Raw genomic sequence first — 16,795 nt, 5'->3', positions numbered from 1 at the left:
CCAACCTAAACTACCATCACCAATGTATTGTTCATTATGTTTCTTCCTTTGTGAATTGCCAATGCATGTTCTCTATCCATTTTTCTGATAATGTTTTAATTTATCTCATTGATTTGCAATAACTCTTCATATATTAAAAATATTAACACTTTGTCATAGATTTTTTTCCTAGTTTTTTTTCTTCATGGATACTGATTTTGTTGCCATGATTAGTACATTATTCTGCATCCCAAGTTAATTAAATATTTACCTAAAATATTTTCTACTGCTTTTTATGGTTTTCATTTTACATTTAAAATTTAAGCCATTTGGAATATATTGTGATCTGAAGTATGATGTAAGAGATTCAACGTTTTTATTTTTATTTTTCGAAGTTGTTAAATAATCCTTTTGTTAAATAATCTTCTTACTGATATAAACATATTTAGGGTTTTTTAAGTTAAAAATTTTATTTTTTTATTTGAAATTTATAAAATATATTTTAAAATTTAAAACCACTCTTTACTTTTTTTTTTTTTTTTTTGGCGGTGCGCGGGCCTCTCACTGTTGTGGCCTCTCCCGTTGCGGAGCACAGGCTCTGGATGCACAGGCTCAGCGGCCATGGCTCATGGGCCCAGCCGCTCCGCGGCATGTGGGATCTTCCCAGATCGGGGCACGAACTCGTGTCCCCTGCATCGGCAGGCGGACTCTCAACCACTGCGCCACCAGGGAAGCCCCACTCTTTTAAGAGCAGTTAGGTTCACAGCAAAATTGTGGAGAAAGCACAGAGAGTTCCCCCATCCCCCCTCCTCCCACCACACACACATAGCCTCCCCCATTATCAACATCCCACACCAGAGTAGTATAACTGATGGATCCACACTGACAAGTCCATAGTTTACTTTAGAAGTCACTCTTGGTGTTGTACATCCTATGCGTTTTGACAAACGTGTGACTTATGTTCACCATTATAGCGTCATACGGAATAGTGTCACTGCCCTAAAAATCCTCCATGCTCCACCTAGTGCACCCAGTCTAGCCAATCTTTTTTCTGTCTCCATAGTTTTGCCTTTTCCAAAATGTCATATAGCTGGAATTATGTAGTATGTAGCCTTTACAGATTGGCTTCTTTATCTTAAAAATGAAGATATATATATATATACACGTACATACATATACATATATACTGTAACCAGGTACTGTAATGAAATCTTTTTTTTTTTCCTGTTTGATTTTCATTTGAGTCTCACGTGCATTTCAGTTGGACAATGTTATTGTTCATTAGTTAGCACTCTGTGAACATAGTGTCAATAGGACGATAACCAGTGTTATTATTTTGTTGCTGACATCAATAGAAATGGTAATAATCTTTCACCATTAAGCTTGATGCTGGATTGATGGGTGTGTGTGTGTGTGTGTGTGTACGTACAGAACAGCACAAACATGTAAAGACAGGTGTTCCAATATTTGTTAGGTGTTCATAAATATTTGGGAATGGATATTAAATGGATGGCGTACTTTTTAAGTCAGGATGATTGTAGAATATTCTGACTTCTTATTAGCTTTAGTTGTTTATTATGGATTGCAACAATTATCTCGTAATTTAGTATCTTCTCTTCCTTGGCTATATACTTTTTTTTTTTTTTTTTTTTGCGGTACACGGGCCTCTCATTGTTGTGGCCTCTCCCGTTGCGGAGCACCGGCTCCGGATGCCCAGGCTCAGCGGCCATGGCTCATGGGCCCAGCCGCTCTGCGGCATGTGGTATCTTCCCAGATCGGGGCACGAACTTGTGTCCCCTGCATCGGCAGGCGGACTCTCAACCACTGCGCCACCAGGGAAGCCCGGCTATATACTTTTTGTAACCTTATTTCTATATTTATGATTCCTGTTTTCTTACATATTTAAAAATGAAAATATAAGTAAATACATAAAGTAAAACAGTTAAGTTTGTAAATCCAAGAGTAATTATAGTTACTTTCCCTATATTTATCTTTACTAATTTTATAAGTTTATAAATGTTAATGCATTTGTTTTTATTCTTTCATATTTAGTAATAGAAATGATTAAGACCATGAATTTTCCTTTTATTATAGCTTTAGCTATGTTCTACATTTCTAAATGTGTAATATTTTCATTACAATATTTTGAATGTTCTTCAATTGCCTTTATCTTTAGTTTTTCACCCTTGAGTTAATTGGAGAATCCACTCTACCGCTCAGAGAGAAAGAGAGGGGAGAGAGGGAGAGGGACAGGATCGAGTACTTTTGGCTTCTACTTTTGTCTATTTTCAAATATTCTACGATATCAGTTTTATTTTTCTTCAACCCAAGACATATTTAGGAAAGTGTATTTTTCAAAAATTTTCTAGAATTAACCCCTACTCGCTTCTTCTTTTTCATTAATATTTAATTTATTGAATTGCTTCAGAGAATGTGATCTAAATTCAGCAATTTCAGTAGGATCTATCTTATTTTGATTTGCTTTTTACTAATTTTACCTGATGAAGCCTTTTTTAAATTTGCCAGATAAAGATATTTATTTTTATTGATAAAGATTTCATTTTCCAAGTTGAAGTCTTCCTTATGTTCAGGAATATTTTTTAATGTTATTTCTTTTCTTTTTGCTTATTGTTTTCAGGGTCATTAGTATCTGTAGATCCAGGCTGCATTATCCGTTAACTTTTCCCTGCCCTTCTTTCTGTTTGCAAGCTGATTTCCTCAGCTTTATCTTTCTAATCTATTTTTTGTAATTTGTTTTTTTTGGCCACACTGCAAGGCACGTGGGATCTTAGTTCCCTGATCAGGGATCGAACCCAGGCCCCCACAGTGAAAGCGCTGAGTCCTAACCACTGGACCACCAGGGAATTTCCTCTCATTTATTTATTGACTGGCTTTTTTTTCTGCAGAATCTTTCTGTCCTTCATTAATATTTTAATTACTGCATTTAAATTATGGTGTCATTATGTGTTTCCTTAATTTCCTACCTTTGCCAGTTCCCATTGCATCTGAGCCTGTCTTATCTCTTATTCAGAGACTCCATTTTTCTAAAAAGATGTTGTGAAAGTGTAAAGCAGTTGTGCTCTAAAGCTACCTCTCTTTTTTTGCTAGAATTAACATTCCAAATAAACCCTCTATCTATCTCTTGCACAAAATAATTTTCTCTATCCGGGGAATAACTTTTCATAGTGCTTTATACACATACTTTTTTTTTTATACTTTGTATAAAAGCTGCTCTTTGTCAAAAGGTTATTTGTGCCAAGTATCCTTGGCTCCCTTCATGTTTACTTGGTTAGCATTCAAATCCTCTTAAAATTCACCTTGAAGGGCTGGGTGATATAGAACACAGGTTTGTCTTTAGTCATTTACTTAGTGTAAAGAGCCTTAGGAGTTGTGGGGAGGGATTAGAGTCTTGGTTGGTCACAATCAGAGAACTTGTGCCTGTATACATTTTCCTCCTTAGTTTTGCAAACGACTCCACCAGAGGCCAGCTTGGGGATTGGAGGCTGTATTTTGAGGGTGCATTGGGACATGTCCATGATGCTTGTCCAAAGGCAAGATTGAGGAAAGCAGCAAAGGGCAATCAAGGTACCTGTGGACTTGCCATGCCAGGAGAGGTGTGCCTCCATGGCCTCTGAAAGCTATTAATCTGTGGCCACCCTTTTCCCTGTGCCTCTTGCCACCTGTCTTTCCAGTTTTGAGGAAACTGGTGGAGCTTCCCAGACTTTCTTCCTATACCACTTCACTGTCTTGAGAAGGGGAGTCATATGTTGGTTTCATACATCTTGGTTTGGTCCTGAATGAAGTGATTCCTTAGACTTTATGGCATGTGGTGGCCACGGTTCCCTAGAGTAAGTACTAATGGTCTTTTTTTTTTTTTTTTAATCCTTTTAGTCACTGCTGTTTAGTCATTTTCTAGGAATATCCTTATCAGATCTTACCCTGCCATCTTTCCTGGCAGTCTCCAGCTTACCTTCTTGAAATCAGTCCTTAATTTTCTTTTTCTCATCTGTGGCTTAATGACTTTAGAAATAAAAAAGATTTCCTACCCTTTCTATTTAAGGAAAAAAACTTTATTATATAATGACATTGTAATGACTATAATATATAATGACAGTAGGCATTTGTTGTTCTGGTGATGATCTTGATAGAAAACCAGTTTATTCCACCTAGCAGTACAAAGACATTTGTGTTGATAAGGTCAGTTGATGGGAATGTCCTGCTCCAGGTGACTGGTGTCTAGGATTATCTAATGTGGCTCCTCCTAATTCTCTGTAAATAAGTGATGCAAATACTGGAAAAGGCAAACTATCTCTAACCCGAACACTGACGTAAAACAGAATCTAATTTCAAAACTGTGGAGGACTAGACCCCAATTCTATGATATCTCAAATTGAGGAGAGTCTAGCCAGGTCCTGATTATGACAAACCTCAGCTGCACTTGAGGAGAAGGCGACTGCTTGAAAAGGGCAAAAAAAGGCTTTGCTTTTCTTAGTCTGTCCTCGTACTTAGAGGTCTCAGTTGGCCCCAAACAGAAAAAGTCATATCAGCTCCTCGCTATTGCTCTAGAATCCTAAGCGTGATTCTGCAAAACTCCAGATTAAATCACCAAGTTGAGATGAAGGCTGAGGAGAAATTTTTGATTTTTTGGGGGGGCCGGGGGAAGGGAGGCTTATATTGCAAGTGAAGACTCGAAAGATACCATTTTACTCTTGACTTTGTCACTTACAGACTCCAGGTTCCGGCATGATTTAGAGAGACTTAAAGGAGAACATTAATAGAACTTTAAAGGGGGAATTGTGTCTTCCAAATTAATGGGAAATATAAAAGTCAATTAAAACCATGTAAAAAACAGTATTACAAGGAAAGGCAGATTATATAGGAAAAGCCATCACCCATTAAAGGAAACGAAGAAGAACCAAAAAATAGAAAGTGTAAAATGGTATGACAGGAGTAAGGCCAACTATTAGTGAAACAGTAAATGGAAATGGGGAAAACTTTACTAAAATTAGATTTTTTTAAAACAACCCAACATGATCATTACTAGAGGAACACATAATACAAAAGAATAGAAATAGAAAGTTTAAATGTAAAAGCATGGACAAATTTCATTAATTACAACAGAAAGAAAGCAGATGATATCAAATAAAGCAAAACAGTAAAATAAAGCAGGTCATTTTATAATAATCAAAAGTGAATAATCATAATGAACTCTTCTGTAATAAATCTCATTGTTTCAGAATAAACTGAATACAATCTAAATGTCCCACTAGAAGAATAGTCAAATGTATTGTGTTACATCTGTGTGGTGGCCTTATATATAGTGATTAAGAATGGTGATACTAAAGTTCTTTTGTTCACAAGGAAGGCTGTTACCAATGTATTGTTGATTGAAGAAAGCATATTGCAGAGAGTATGGACATTTTTCTTCTACTTTGGTTAAAGTATAACCAAAATGTTAACCAGGATTATTTCTAGGTGACGAAACTAGAGTCAATTTAAATATTTTCATCTGTACTTTTAATCTTTTCTTGTGGTAAATGTAGTACATCATATTATTGTGCCCAAGTAATCACTACCTCTTCTTCTGGGAGGATTATACTTTCATGCCTCATGGACTTCAATTTGCCCATGTGACTTGCTTTGGCCAATAAAACGTGAGTGTAAGTGGCATGTGCCGCCTACAAGCAAAAGCTCTAAGAACTGTCGAGTGGTCCTGCCATGGCTCTTTTCCTCCTTCACATGGGGGTTTCTCCTTTGGCCTGGAAGGAAGAGGATATAAAGCAGGGCAGCAGCCGACCTCCTAAGGACATGTAAATGGGTAAGAAATAAACCTTTCTTTTAAGCCCTTGAGATTCTGGAGTTGTGTGTTACCACATCACAACTTAGCCCAGGCTAAGTAGACCCCAGTTTCAGATGTTTTTCTGAACACACACAATGTATGATGCCTGTAAACAACAAGTTGTAGAAGTCTTTCCTGCCACTTTTTGCTTTAGTTAGGTCCCTAGGTCATAAATCTGAATTTTATGTCACTCAGTGTAAATGCAAATGTTACAGTACTTAGAAACAATTGTAGTGATCCCACTGATGTGAAGGAGGAATGAAACAACGAAATTAGATGTTAGGCTCTCATATTGCTGTTTTCAGCCACAATACTTTTCTCATTGAGTAGAGGAATTATGTTGGTGTTGACATTAAAATGTATGGTCCAGGGCTTCCCTGGTGGCGCAGTGGTTGAGAGTCCGCCTGCTGATGCAGGGGACGCGGGTTCGTGTCCCGGTCTGGGAAGATCCCACATGCTGCGGAGCGGCTGGGCCCATGAGCCATGGCCGCTGAGCCTGCGCGTCCGGAGCCTGTACTCAGCAAAGGGAGAGGCCACAATGGTGGGAGGCCCACGTACTGCAAAAAAAGAAAAAAAAAACTATGGTCTAAAATAGGTTTAGAATTTTGTTTCAGTGATTTCTGAAAATGTGCTTTGACAGAGATGAAATAAGTCTTTTTTTAAAATGTCACAGCAATTCTTACATTCTAGGAATAATGAATAAATAGTTGCAACCTACTAACAGAGTTTAGACTTACTTTTGTAATGCATTTTGAAATAGAGCAGTGATCAGACACTTGATTTATAATCAAATTGGAATGATCTTTAAAGGTCATTTCATTCAACCTTATATTAGGTACCTGAAACTCTTCTTGTTAAAAGAGATTTTTAAAAATAATAGAAACAAAAACAGTAACCTCAAAAACAATTCTTGCAATGAATTAAATTCTCTCACTCACCTTTTCCACATTCCTGACATTATTCAAGATATTCATAATTATAATTCAACCAAAATGCTGCCCTTTCTTCAAAGACAGATTACCCTGAAAATATCATTTTAAATTAAAACCAAGGTGTTGACATTGATGTTAATGAGGAAAGTGCAGTTGGTTGCTGTTAGGGAAAAGAAAAAGTACATCAGAAGAAATGCTGGCCCTTGATGTAGCTTGGATTAAATTTACTTCCAAATGGATGAGAGTTTGATGAGTTTGGTTGTCTCGGCCTCATCCCTTGGGGCACTTGAGCACATCACAGAACTTTTAGCTTCCGTACTTTTAGCTCAAGTATCAGCATATACTTGTAAAGCATCTTGAACCAGAAAGCAAAGTACTTCACATCAAGAATTTGAGCAGTGTTCTTGCTTTCTGTTTGCTGGCACCAGAGTTTGGCTTGAGAAACTTTACTTACGCTTATTAGGCTACCTTCATAAAACAGAAGGATTAGCTGACCACCTAGCAATTGTCAGCTTATTACTGTCTCTTGCCAGTACTAAACAAAACCTGATCTCAAGCCAAAGAAAGAGCTCCACAGTTCTTTACATTTCTATTAGCCCAAACACTAGTTTTGTTTCAAGAGAAAGTCTTCGAATTTGGCAGTAAGTAGCTTTTATTTTCCCTGTGGTGACAGGTGATGTCAAAATCTTGTGAAAGGAGCTGCACAACTTCTATTCACTAGAAAGTCCCAGGTTTTTCCGATTTATAGTCATTTGCCTTTTAATTATTGGGATTGTTCTTTTGAATATTTTCTATAACCTATTAACCATTAAAATCCTGATTATATTCAGGGTCACATACTCCGTTAACATAATGTTGCAGATTTAAAAAATATAACTATAGGCCTGTATAAAATTTAATTTGCTTGCACTTGCAGAGTTTACATGATCTATACATAAGTCATTCGATACATTTGTACTGTTAACATAGTCTATTAAACATTTGTCTCCAGCCTAAATCCCTCAGAGCTCCAGACCTACCTTTCCATGTGTTTGTCCCCACTTGAATGCCTCCTTTGTACCTTAAAGTTAACACGTCTGAAACCATACTCATGACCTGCTGTCAGTTGTGGATTTCCTTTGGCCAGCCCTCGCTAGGAATACCAGAAACCTGGGAACCATCCTCAACACCGCTTTTCCTCCTCCATATCTACTCACAACTGACAGGACTAGGTGCTGAGTTTCCTGCCACCTCTCTAGTTCACTATCTCTTGTTTCCTGATCATCAGGCCTCCCTCATCTTCTTTACTTCCCCAGTTTGGTTCTCCTCATGGCTGCCAAAGTGATCTTTTAAACACACAAATCTGGTTATACCTCACCTCTGTATGGCCTCCTATGCTCATGATAAAAATCAAAATGCTGAACATGGACTACAAGGCCCTGCAGGAATTGACCTGTGCCTTTCTTTGACCATCATGGCACTGTCTCTGTGTGCTCTGATCATATTGACCAGCGTGAATTCATTGATCACACCCAGCTGGACAACCAGACACCTGGTTAACTCTTTCGTATCCTTCAGATCTCAGCTCAAGCCCACTTGCACAGGGATACCTCTGACCTCCAGACCTAGTGAGTTGCCCTCGCCATGTGTCCTCCTAATACTCCATGCATCTTCATCCTTTTTGATTTTTTTCATTGACTGTCTCTCCCTCTGGACTGAAAAGTTTAGGTCTCACTTTTCTTTGGCCTAAAGATTGATTTCTCTTCATCACCAGCAGCTTTCTTTTCTAATTTGTGCTAAAGTACTTACCCAAGGGTTCTATGCTTCCTTCAAGGTATTATGATCAAGATTGGGCCTGGAACTTAGCCTTCCACCTTCTTAGAAGAGGACAAGTTCACTTTAGTTGTCAGTGTTTTGGGACACAGATTGTTTGTTGTGTAAGCTTTTCATCTTACACTGTCATGCTTACCTTTAAAAAAATTTTTTTTCTAGCAACCTGTGTTGCCAATTGAACAATGCTTCTCTTGGGGACAAGTTTTTAGCTCTATTAGTTACAATGCAGACTTTCCTTATATAAATCCAAATGAAAAATGAAATGGTTCTTGGCTGTGGATAAGTGAAGCAACTCCATCATTACCCCAGTCCCGGGACATGCCTGTCAGTCTGTAGATACTTGTGAGCCTGCTGGTTGCTGTGAGTCATATGTAGGTATGCTGTGGTCTTGAAGTGCAGATAACAGTACATATGTGTATTCCTTGATCCTTCCCAAATGCCGGATCATACGATGCATAAAGTACATCAACGCTTTTGCCGTTTGTCACTGACTGCTTTTTGTCAGATTTAACCATCACATGCATGACATGACTGAACTAAACTGATGACAAACATGGATGGAGCTCTTATTATAATCCACTGAGCAGGGCAAATTAAATTTCAAGGGAAGAAACTGATATACTTTGGCATGAGGGTCCAGAACATAGCATTGTAATCTGCTTTAAAACAACAATACAAGGGAAGAATATCACTTTAACGTGTGGTTTCTTCCTGTTTTCCATGTTGACAAACTTTTGTTACATACTAATGCTTTTATCCTCTACCTTAAAATCTAGAAGAAGAAATAGTATTTTGTAATGTGTCAGAGTTCTCCCTCTCACCTTTAGTACTGTTGCCTAGAAAAAATGATTTTTAATTTAAGGATTTTTAAATCATTCACATGAGGTTTTATTGTTTGTTCATTTTGCTTTTAGGTGTTTTGGACACCCTCAGTATTTGCCTCAGCTTTTCTAGTCAAACCTGATTCATGAAATGGACTAAAGCTGAAAAATCATCTGCTTCTTTGTCTGTGAATTGGAGACACGATTGGGATGGTCTTCAGTGCATACAACTAGATTCAAACTGCAGCTATGAGTTCAGATGAGAAGGGCATATCCCCTGCTCATAGAACATCCACCCCCACCCATAGAAGTGCCTCCTCTTCGGCATCCTCTCAAAGGGACAGTAGGCAGGTAAGATAACAGTGTAAAGTGCATTTTGTTATTTTATGCAACTATAGTACCATTAGGATATGATGGGATTGCTAATTAAGTCTGAAATTTTTGCTGCGAAGATTTTTATTCCACAGGAAAACTCTCTGTTTTCTGTAGGTCTACCTGATGATGTCGTGAAGATCCTGCTCTAGCTTTTCTGTGATTTAGAATCTTTTTTCAGAGTACAAACTACAGGAAGGGTAGCTAAGTGAAGCCCTGCAGTGTTCTCCTCACATCTGTACCTGGAGGCAAGAGGCAGCTTCTGGAACATGAATGTTCTGTTCTTCCTTCCTCATTCATGGAGGTGGAAAGGGATCTGAACAGTCTTCCTCCAAGTCTCTCACTGGTCTGCCAAGCCCTAACTTCTGTTTGGAGTTTCATGGAATCTGGTAACAGTCAGATTCAGGAATCAGGTTACAAATAAAATTGTAGAATCAGGGAATTAAGAGAATTAAAATCAATAGAGGAAATAAATTATTGGTGCTTAATTATCCAATTGAGCCCATTCTGTAAATTATTTTTGTTTACACAGTTACTTTATTACTACTTCAGTGCCTATTCTACAGGCAAGGTTGTATGGGGATTAGGCATGTGAATTCTCTTCATTGTCAAAACAGGTGATTGTTTTGCCCAGCACTTGTCTGAATATTATCATTTGCTATTGTAATATTGAGTAGAATTTCTTGTGTAACTGGAAATGCACAATAAGCAGAGGTTAACTTTTTATGAAAACTTTCCTTTTGGGGGACATTTAATTAGTGAACATTCTTGAAGAGTTTTCCCCCCCATTTTATTTTATTTTATTATTTATTTTTAACATCTTTATTGGAGTATAATTGCTTTACAATGGTGTGTTAGTTTCTGCTGTACAACAAAGTGAGTCAGTTATATATATACATATATCCCCACATCCCCTCCCTCTTGCATCTCCCTCCCACCCTCCCTATCCCACCCCTCTAGGTGGTCACAAAGCACCGAGCTAATCTCCCTGTGCTATGCAGTTGCTTCCCACTAGCTATCTATTTTACATTTGGTAGTGTATATATGTCCATGCTACTCTCTCACTTCATCCCAGCTTACCTTACCCTTCCCCCTCCCCATTTCCTCAACTCCATTCTCTACATGTGCATCTTTATTCCTGTCCTGCCCCTAGGTTCGTCAGAACCTTTTTTTTTTTTTTTTTTTTGATTCCGTATATGTGTTAGCATCCGGTATTTGTTTCTCTCTTTCTGACTTACTTCACTCTGTATGATAGACTCTAGGTCCATCCACCTCACTACAAATAACTCAATTTTGTTTCTTTTTATAGCTGAGTAATATTCCATTGTATATATGTGCCACATCTTCTTTATCCATTCATCTGTCGATGGACACTTATGTTGCTTCCACGTCCTGGCTATTGTAAATAGTGCTGCAGTGAACATTGTGGTACATGTCTCTTTTTGAATTATTGTTATCTCGGGGTATATGCCCAGTAGTGGGATTGCTGGGTCATATGGTAGTTCTATTTTAGTTTTTTATGTTCTCCATAGTGGCTGTATCAATTTACATTCCCACCAACAGTGCAAGAGGTTACCCTTTTCTCCACACCCTCTCCAGCATTTATTGTTTGTAGATTTTTTGATGATGGCCATTCTGACGTGTGTGAGGTGAAACCTCATTGCAGTTTTGATTTGCATTTCTCTAATGATTAGTGATGTTGAGCATCCTTTCATGTGTTTGCTGGCAATCTGTATATCTTCTTTGGAGAAATGTCTGTTTAGGTCTTCTGCCCATTTTTGGATTGGTTTGTTTGTTTTTTTGATATTGAGCTGCATGAGCTGCTTTTATATTTTACAGGTTAATCCTTTGTCAGTTGCTTCATTTGCAAATATTTTCTCCCATTCTAAGGGTTTTCTATTTGTCTTGTTTATGGTTTCCTGTGCTAAACTTTTAAGTTTCATTAGGTCCCATTTGTTTATTTTTGGGCTTATTTCCATTTCTCTAGGAGGTGGGTCAAAAAGGATCTTGCTGTGATTTATGTAATAGACTGTTCTGCCTATGTTTTCCTCTAAGAGTTTTATAGTGCCTGGCCTTACATTTAGGTCTTTAATCCATTTTGAGTTTATTTGTGTGGATGGTGTTAGGGAGTGTTCTAATTTCATTCTTTTCGATGTAGCTGTCCAGTTTTCACAGCACCACTTATTGAAGAGGCTGTCTTTTCTCCATTGTATATTCTTGCCTCCTTTATCAAACATTGAGTGACCATATGTGCGTGGGTTTATCTCTGGGCTTTCTCTCCTGTTCCATTGATCTATATTTCTGTTTTTGTGCCCATACCATACTGTCTTGATTACAGTAGCTTTGTAGTATAGTTGGAAGTCAGGAAGCCTGATTCCTCCACCTCTGTTTTTCTTTCTCAAGATGCTTTGGCTTTTCAGGGTCTTCTGTGTTTCCATACAAATTGTGAAATTTTTTGTTCTAATTCTGTGAAAAATGCCATTGGTAGTCACACAGGGATTGCATTGAATCTGTAGATTGCTTTGGATAGTATAGTCATTTTCACAATGTTGATTCTTCCAATCCAAGAACATGGTATATCTCTCCATCAGTTTGTATCATCTTTAATTTCTTTCATCAGTGTCTTATAGTTTTCTGCATACAGGTCTTTTGTCTCCTTAGGCAGGTTTATTCCTAGGTATTTTATTCTTTTTGTTGCAGTGGTAAATGGGAGTGTTTCCTTAATTTCTCTTTCAGATTTTTTACCATTAGTATATAGGAATGTAAGAGATTTCTGTGCATTAAAGTTGTATCCTGCTACTTTACCAGATTCATTGTTTAGCTCTAGTAGTTTTCTGCTGGTATCTTTAGGATTCTCTGTGTATAGTATCATGTCATCTGCAAACAATGACAGTTTTACTTCTTTTCTGATTTGTATTCCTTTTATTTCTTTTTCTTTTCTGATTGCTGTGGCTGAAACTTTCAAAACTATGTTGAATGATAGCGGTGAGAGTGGGCAACCTTGTCTTGTTCCTGATCTTAGAGGAAATGGTTTCAGATTTTCACCATTGAAAACGATGTTGGCTGTGCGTTTGTCATATAGGGCCTTTATTATGTTGACTTAGGTTCCCTCTATGCCTACTTTCTGGAGAGTTTTTATCATAAATGGGTGTTGAATTTTGTCAAAAGCTTTTTCTGGGTCTGTTGAGATTATCCTATGGTTTTTATCCTTCAGTTTGTTAATATGGTGTATCACATTGATTGATTTGCGTATCCTTGCATTCCTGGGATAAACTCCACTTGATCATGGTGTATGGTCCTTTTAATGTGCTGTTGGATTCTGTTTGCTGGTATTTTGTTGAGGATTTTTGCGTCTATGTTCATCTGTGATAGTGACCTTTAGTTTTCTTTTTTTGTGACATCTTTGTCTGGTTTTGGTATCAGCGTGATGGTGGCCTCGTAGAATGAGTTTGGGAGTGTTCCTCCCTCTGCTAGATTTTAGAAGAGTTTGAGAAGGGTAGGTGTCAGCTCTTCTCTAAATGTATGATAGAATTCGCCGCTGAAGCTATCTGGTCCTGGGCTTTTGTTTGTTGGAAGATTTTTTTTTTTTTTTTTTTTTTTTACGGTGTGCGGGCCTCCCACTGTTGTGGCCTCTCCCGTTGCGGAGCACAGGCTCCAGACGCGCAGGCCCAGCGTCCATGGCGCACGGGCCAAGCCGCTCCGCGGCATGTGGGATCCTCCCGGACCGGGGCACGAACCCACGTCCCCTGCATCGGCAGGCGGACTCCCAACCACTGCGCCACCAGGGAAGCCCCCTGTTGGAAGATTTTTAATCACAGTTTCAATTTCAGTGCTTGTGATTGGTCTGTTTATATTTTCTATTTCTTCCTGGTTCAGTGTTGAAAGGTTGTGATTTTCTAAGAATTTGTCCATTTCTTCCAGGTTGTCCATTTTATTGGCATATAGGTGCTTGTACTAATCTCTCATGATACTTTGTTTTTCTGCAGTGTCAGTTGTAACTTCTCCTTTTTCATTTCTAATTTTATTGATTTGAGTCCTCGCCCTTGTTTTCTTGATGAGTCTGGCTAATGGTTTATCAATTTTGTTTATCTTCTCAAAGAACCAGCTTTTACTTTTATTGATCTTTGCTATTGTTTCCTTTCTTTTTCATTTATTTCTGATCTGATCTTTATGATTTCTTTCCTTCTGCTAACTCTTGGGTTTTTTTCTTCTTCTTTCTCTAATTGCTTTAGGTGTAAGGTTAGGTTGTTTATTTGAGATGTTTCTTGTTTCTTGAGGTAGGATTTTATTGCTATAAACTTTCCTCTTAGAACTGCTTTTTCTGCAGCCCATAGGTTTTGGGCCATTGTGTTTTCATTGTCATTTGTGTGTAGGTATTTTTTGATTTCCTCTTGGATTTCTTCAGTGAACTCTTGGTTATTTAGTAGTTATTTAGACTCCATGTGTTTGTATTTTTTACAGTTTTTTTTTCCTGTAATTGATATCTAGTTTCATAGCGTGTGATCAGAAAAGATGCTTGATACGATTTCAATTTTCTTAAATTTACCAAGGCTTGATTTGTGACCCAAGATATGATCTATCCTGGAGAATGTTCCATAAGCACTTGAGAAGAAAGTGTTTTCTGTTGTTTTTGGATGGAATGTCCTATAAATATCAATTAAGTCCATCTTGTTTAATGTGTCATTTAAAGCTTGTGTTTCCTTCTTTTCATTTTGGATGATCTGTCCATTGGTGAAAGTGGGGTGTTAAAGTCCCCTACTATTATTGTGTTACTGTCGATTTCCCCTTTTATGGCTGTAGCATTTGCCTTATGTACTGAGGTGCTCCCATGTTGGGTGCATAAGTAATTATAATTGTTATATCTTCTTCTTGGATTGGTCCTTTGATCATTATGTAGTGTCCTTTGTCTCTTCTAATACTCTTTATTTTAAAGTCTATTTTGTCTGATATGAGAATTGCTACTCCAGTTTTCGTTTGATTTCCATTTGCATGGAATATCTTTTTCCATACCCTCACTTTCAATCTGTATATGTCCCTAGGTCTGAATTGGGTCTCTTGTAGACAGCTTATGTCTGGGTATTGTTTTTGTATCCATTCAACCAGCCTGTGTCTTTCAGTTGTAGCATTTAATCCATCTACATTTAAGGTGATTATCAATATGTATGTTCCTGTTACCATTTTCTTAATTGTTTTGGGGGTTTTTTTGTAGGTCTTTTCCTTCTCTTGAGTTTCCTGCCTAGAGAAGTTCCTTTAGCATTTGTTGTAAAGCTGGTTTGGTGGTGCTGAATTCTCTTAGTTTTTGATTGTCTGTAAAGGTTTTAATTTCTCTGTTGAATCTGAATGAGATCCTTGCTGGGTAGAGTAATCTTGGTTGTAGGTTTTTCCCTTTCATCACTTTCAATACGTCCTGCCAGTCCCTTCTGGCTTGCAGAGTTTCTGCTGAAAGATCAGCTGTTAACCTTATGGGGATTCCCTTGTATGTTATTTGTTGCTTTTCCTTTGCTGCTTTTAATATTTTGTCTTTGTATTTAACTTTTGATAGTTTGATTAGTATGTGTCTTGGCATGTTTCTCCTTGGATTTATCCTGTATGGGACTCTCTGCGCTTCCTGGATTTGATTGACTATTTCCTTTCCCATATTAGGGAAGTTTTCAACTATAATCTCTTCAAATATTTTCTCAGTCCCTTTCTTTTTCTCCTCTTCTTCTGGGACCCCTATAATTCTAATGTTGGTACATTTAATGTTGTCCCAGAGTTCTCTGAGACTGTCCCAATTCTTTTCATTCATTTTTCTTTATTCTGCTGTGTGGTAGTTATTTCCACTCTTTCATCTTCCAGGTCACTTATCCGTTCTTCTGCCTCAGGTATTCTGCTATTGATTCCTTCTAGAGAATTATTAATTTCATTTATTGTGTTGTTCTTCATAGTTTGTTTGCTCTTTAGTTCTTCTAGGTCCCTGTTAAACGTTTCTCGTATTTTCTCCATTCTGTTTCCAAGGTTTTGGATCATCTTTACTGTCATTACTGTGAATTCTTTGTCAGGTAGACTGCCTATTTCCTCTTCATTTGTTTGGTCTGGTGGGTTTTTACCTTGCTTCTTCATCTGCTGCATATTTCTCATTTTGTTTAGCTTACTGTGTTTGGGGTCTCCTTTTCGCAGGCTGCAGGTTCGTAGTTCCTGTTGTTTTTGGTGTCCACCCCCAGTGGGTGAGGTTGGTTCAGTGGCTTGTGTAGGCTTCCTAGTGGAGGGGACTGGTGCCTGTGTTCTGGTGGGTGGGGCTGGATCTTGTCTTTACGGTGTGCAGGGCCACGTCCGGTGGTGTGTTTTGGGGTGTCTGTGAACTTAGTATGATTTTAGGCAGCCTCTCTGCTAATGGGTGGTGTTGTATTCCTGTCTTGCTAGTTGTTTGGCATGGGGCGTCCATTACTGGAGCTTGCTGGCCGTTGGGTGGAGCTGGGTCTTAGCGCTGAGATGGAGATCTGTGGGAGAGCTCTTGCCGATTGACATTATGTGGGGCCGGGAGGTCTCTGTTGGTCCAATATTCTGAACTCGGCTTTCCCACCTCAGAGGCTCAGGCTTGACGCCAGACCGGAGCATCAAGACCCTGTCAGCCACACAGCTCAGAAGAAAAGGGAGAAAAAAAAGAAAAATAAATAAAAATTAAAAAATTAAATTATTAAAATAAAAAAATTGAAAAATAATTAAAAAAAAGAAGAGAGCAACCAAACCAATAAACAAATCCACTAATGATAACAAGTGTAAAAACTATACTAAGATAAACGTAAACGTCAGAAAAAAATCAGTCACAGATAGCAAACCCCAAGTCTACAGTTGCTCCCAAAGTCCACCACCTCAATTTTGGGATGATTTGTTCTCTGTCAGATATTCCACAAATGTAGGTACATCAAGTTGACTGTGGAGATTTAATCTGCTGCTCCTGAGGCTGCTGGGAGAGATTTCCCTTTCTCTGCTTTGTTCGCACAGCTCCTGGGGCTCAGCGTTGGATTGGGCCCCGCCTCTGCGTGTAGGTTGCCTGAGGG

General features: G+C 38.2%; 1 protein-coding gene across 3 annotated transcripts in view; it reads left to right on the top strand.

The window, feature by feature from the left end:
* The window catches only part of OSBPL6 (oxysterol binding protein like 6), a 171,604-nt gene that overhangs the window by 73,643 nt on the left and 81,166 nt on the right, over positions 1-16,795 (top strand). For all 3 annotated transcript variants that reach the window (XM_082658190.1, XM_082658189.1, XM_082658191.1), the window contains exon 2: positions 9,477-9,734. In XM_082658190.1, the coding sequence (XP_082514316.1) occupies positions 9,633-9,734 (102 nt within the window). In that variant the 5' untranslated portion in view covers positions 9,477-9,632. The remainder of the gene's footprint in view (positions 1-9,476; positions 9,735-16,795) is intronic.

This window comes from Grampus griseus (assembly GCF_964374135.1).
Source record: "Grampus griseus genome assembly, chromosome: 7".
NCBI lineage: Eukaryota > Metazoa > Chordata > Mammalia > Artiodactyla > Delphinidae > Grampus > Grampus griseus.
Note: the sequence above shows the minus strand (reverse complement) of the source record. Positions and strands in the feature narration are given on the sequence as shown.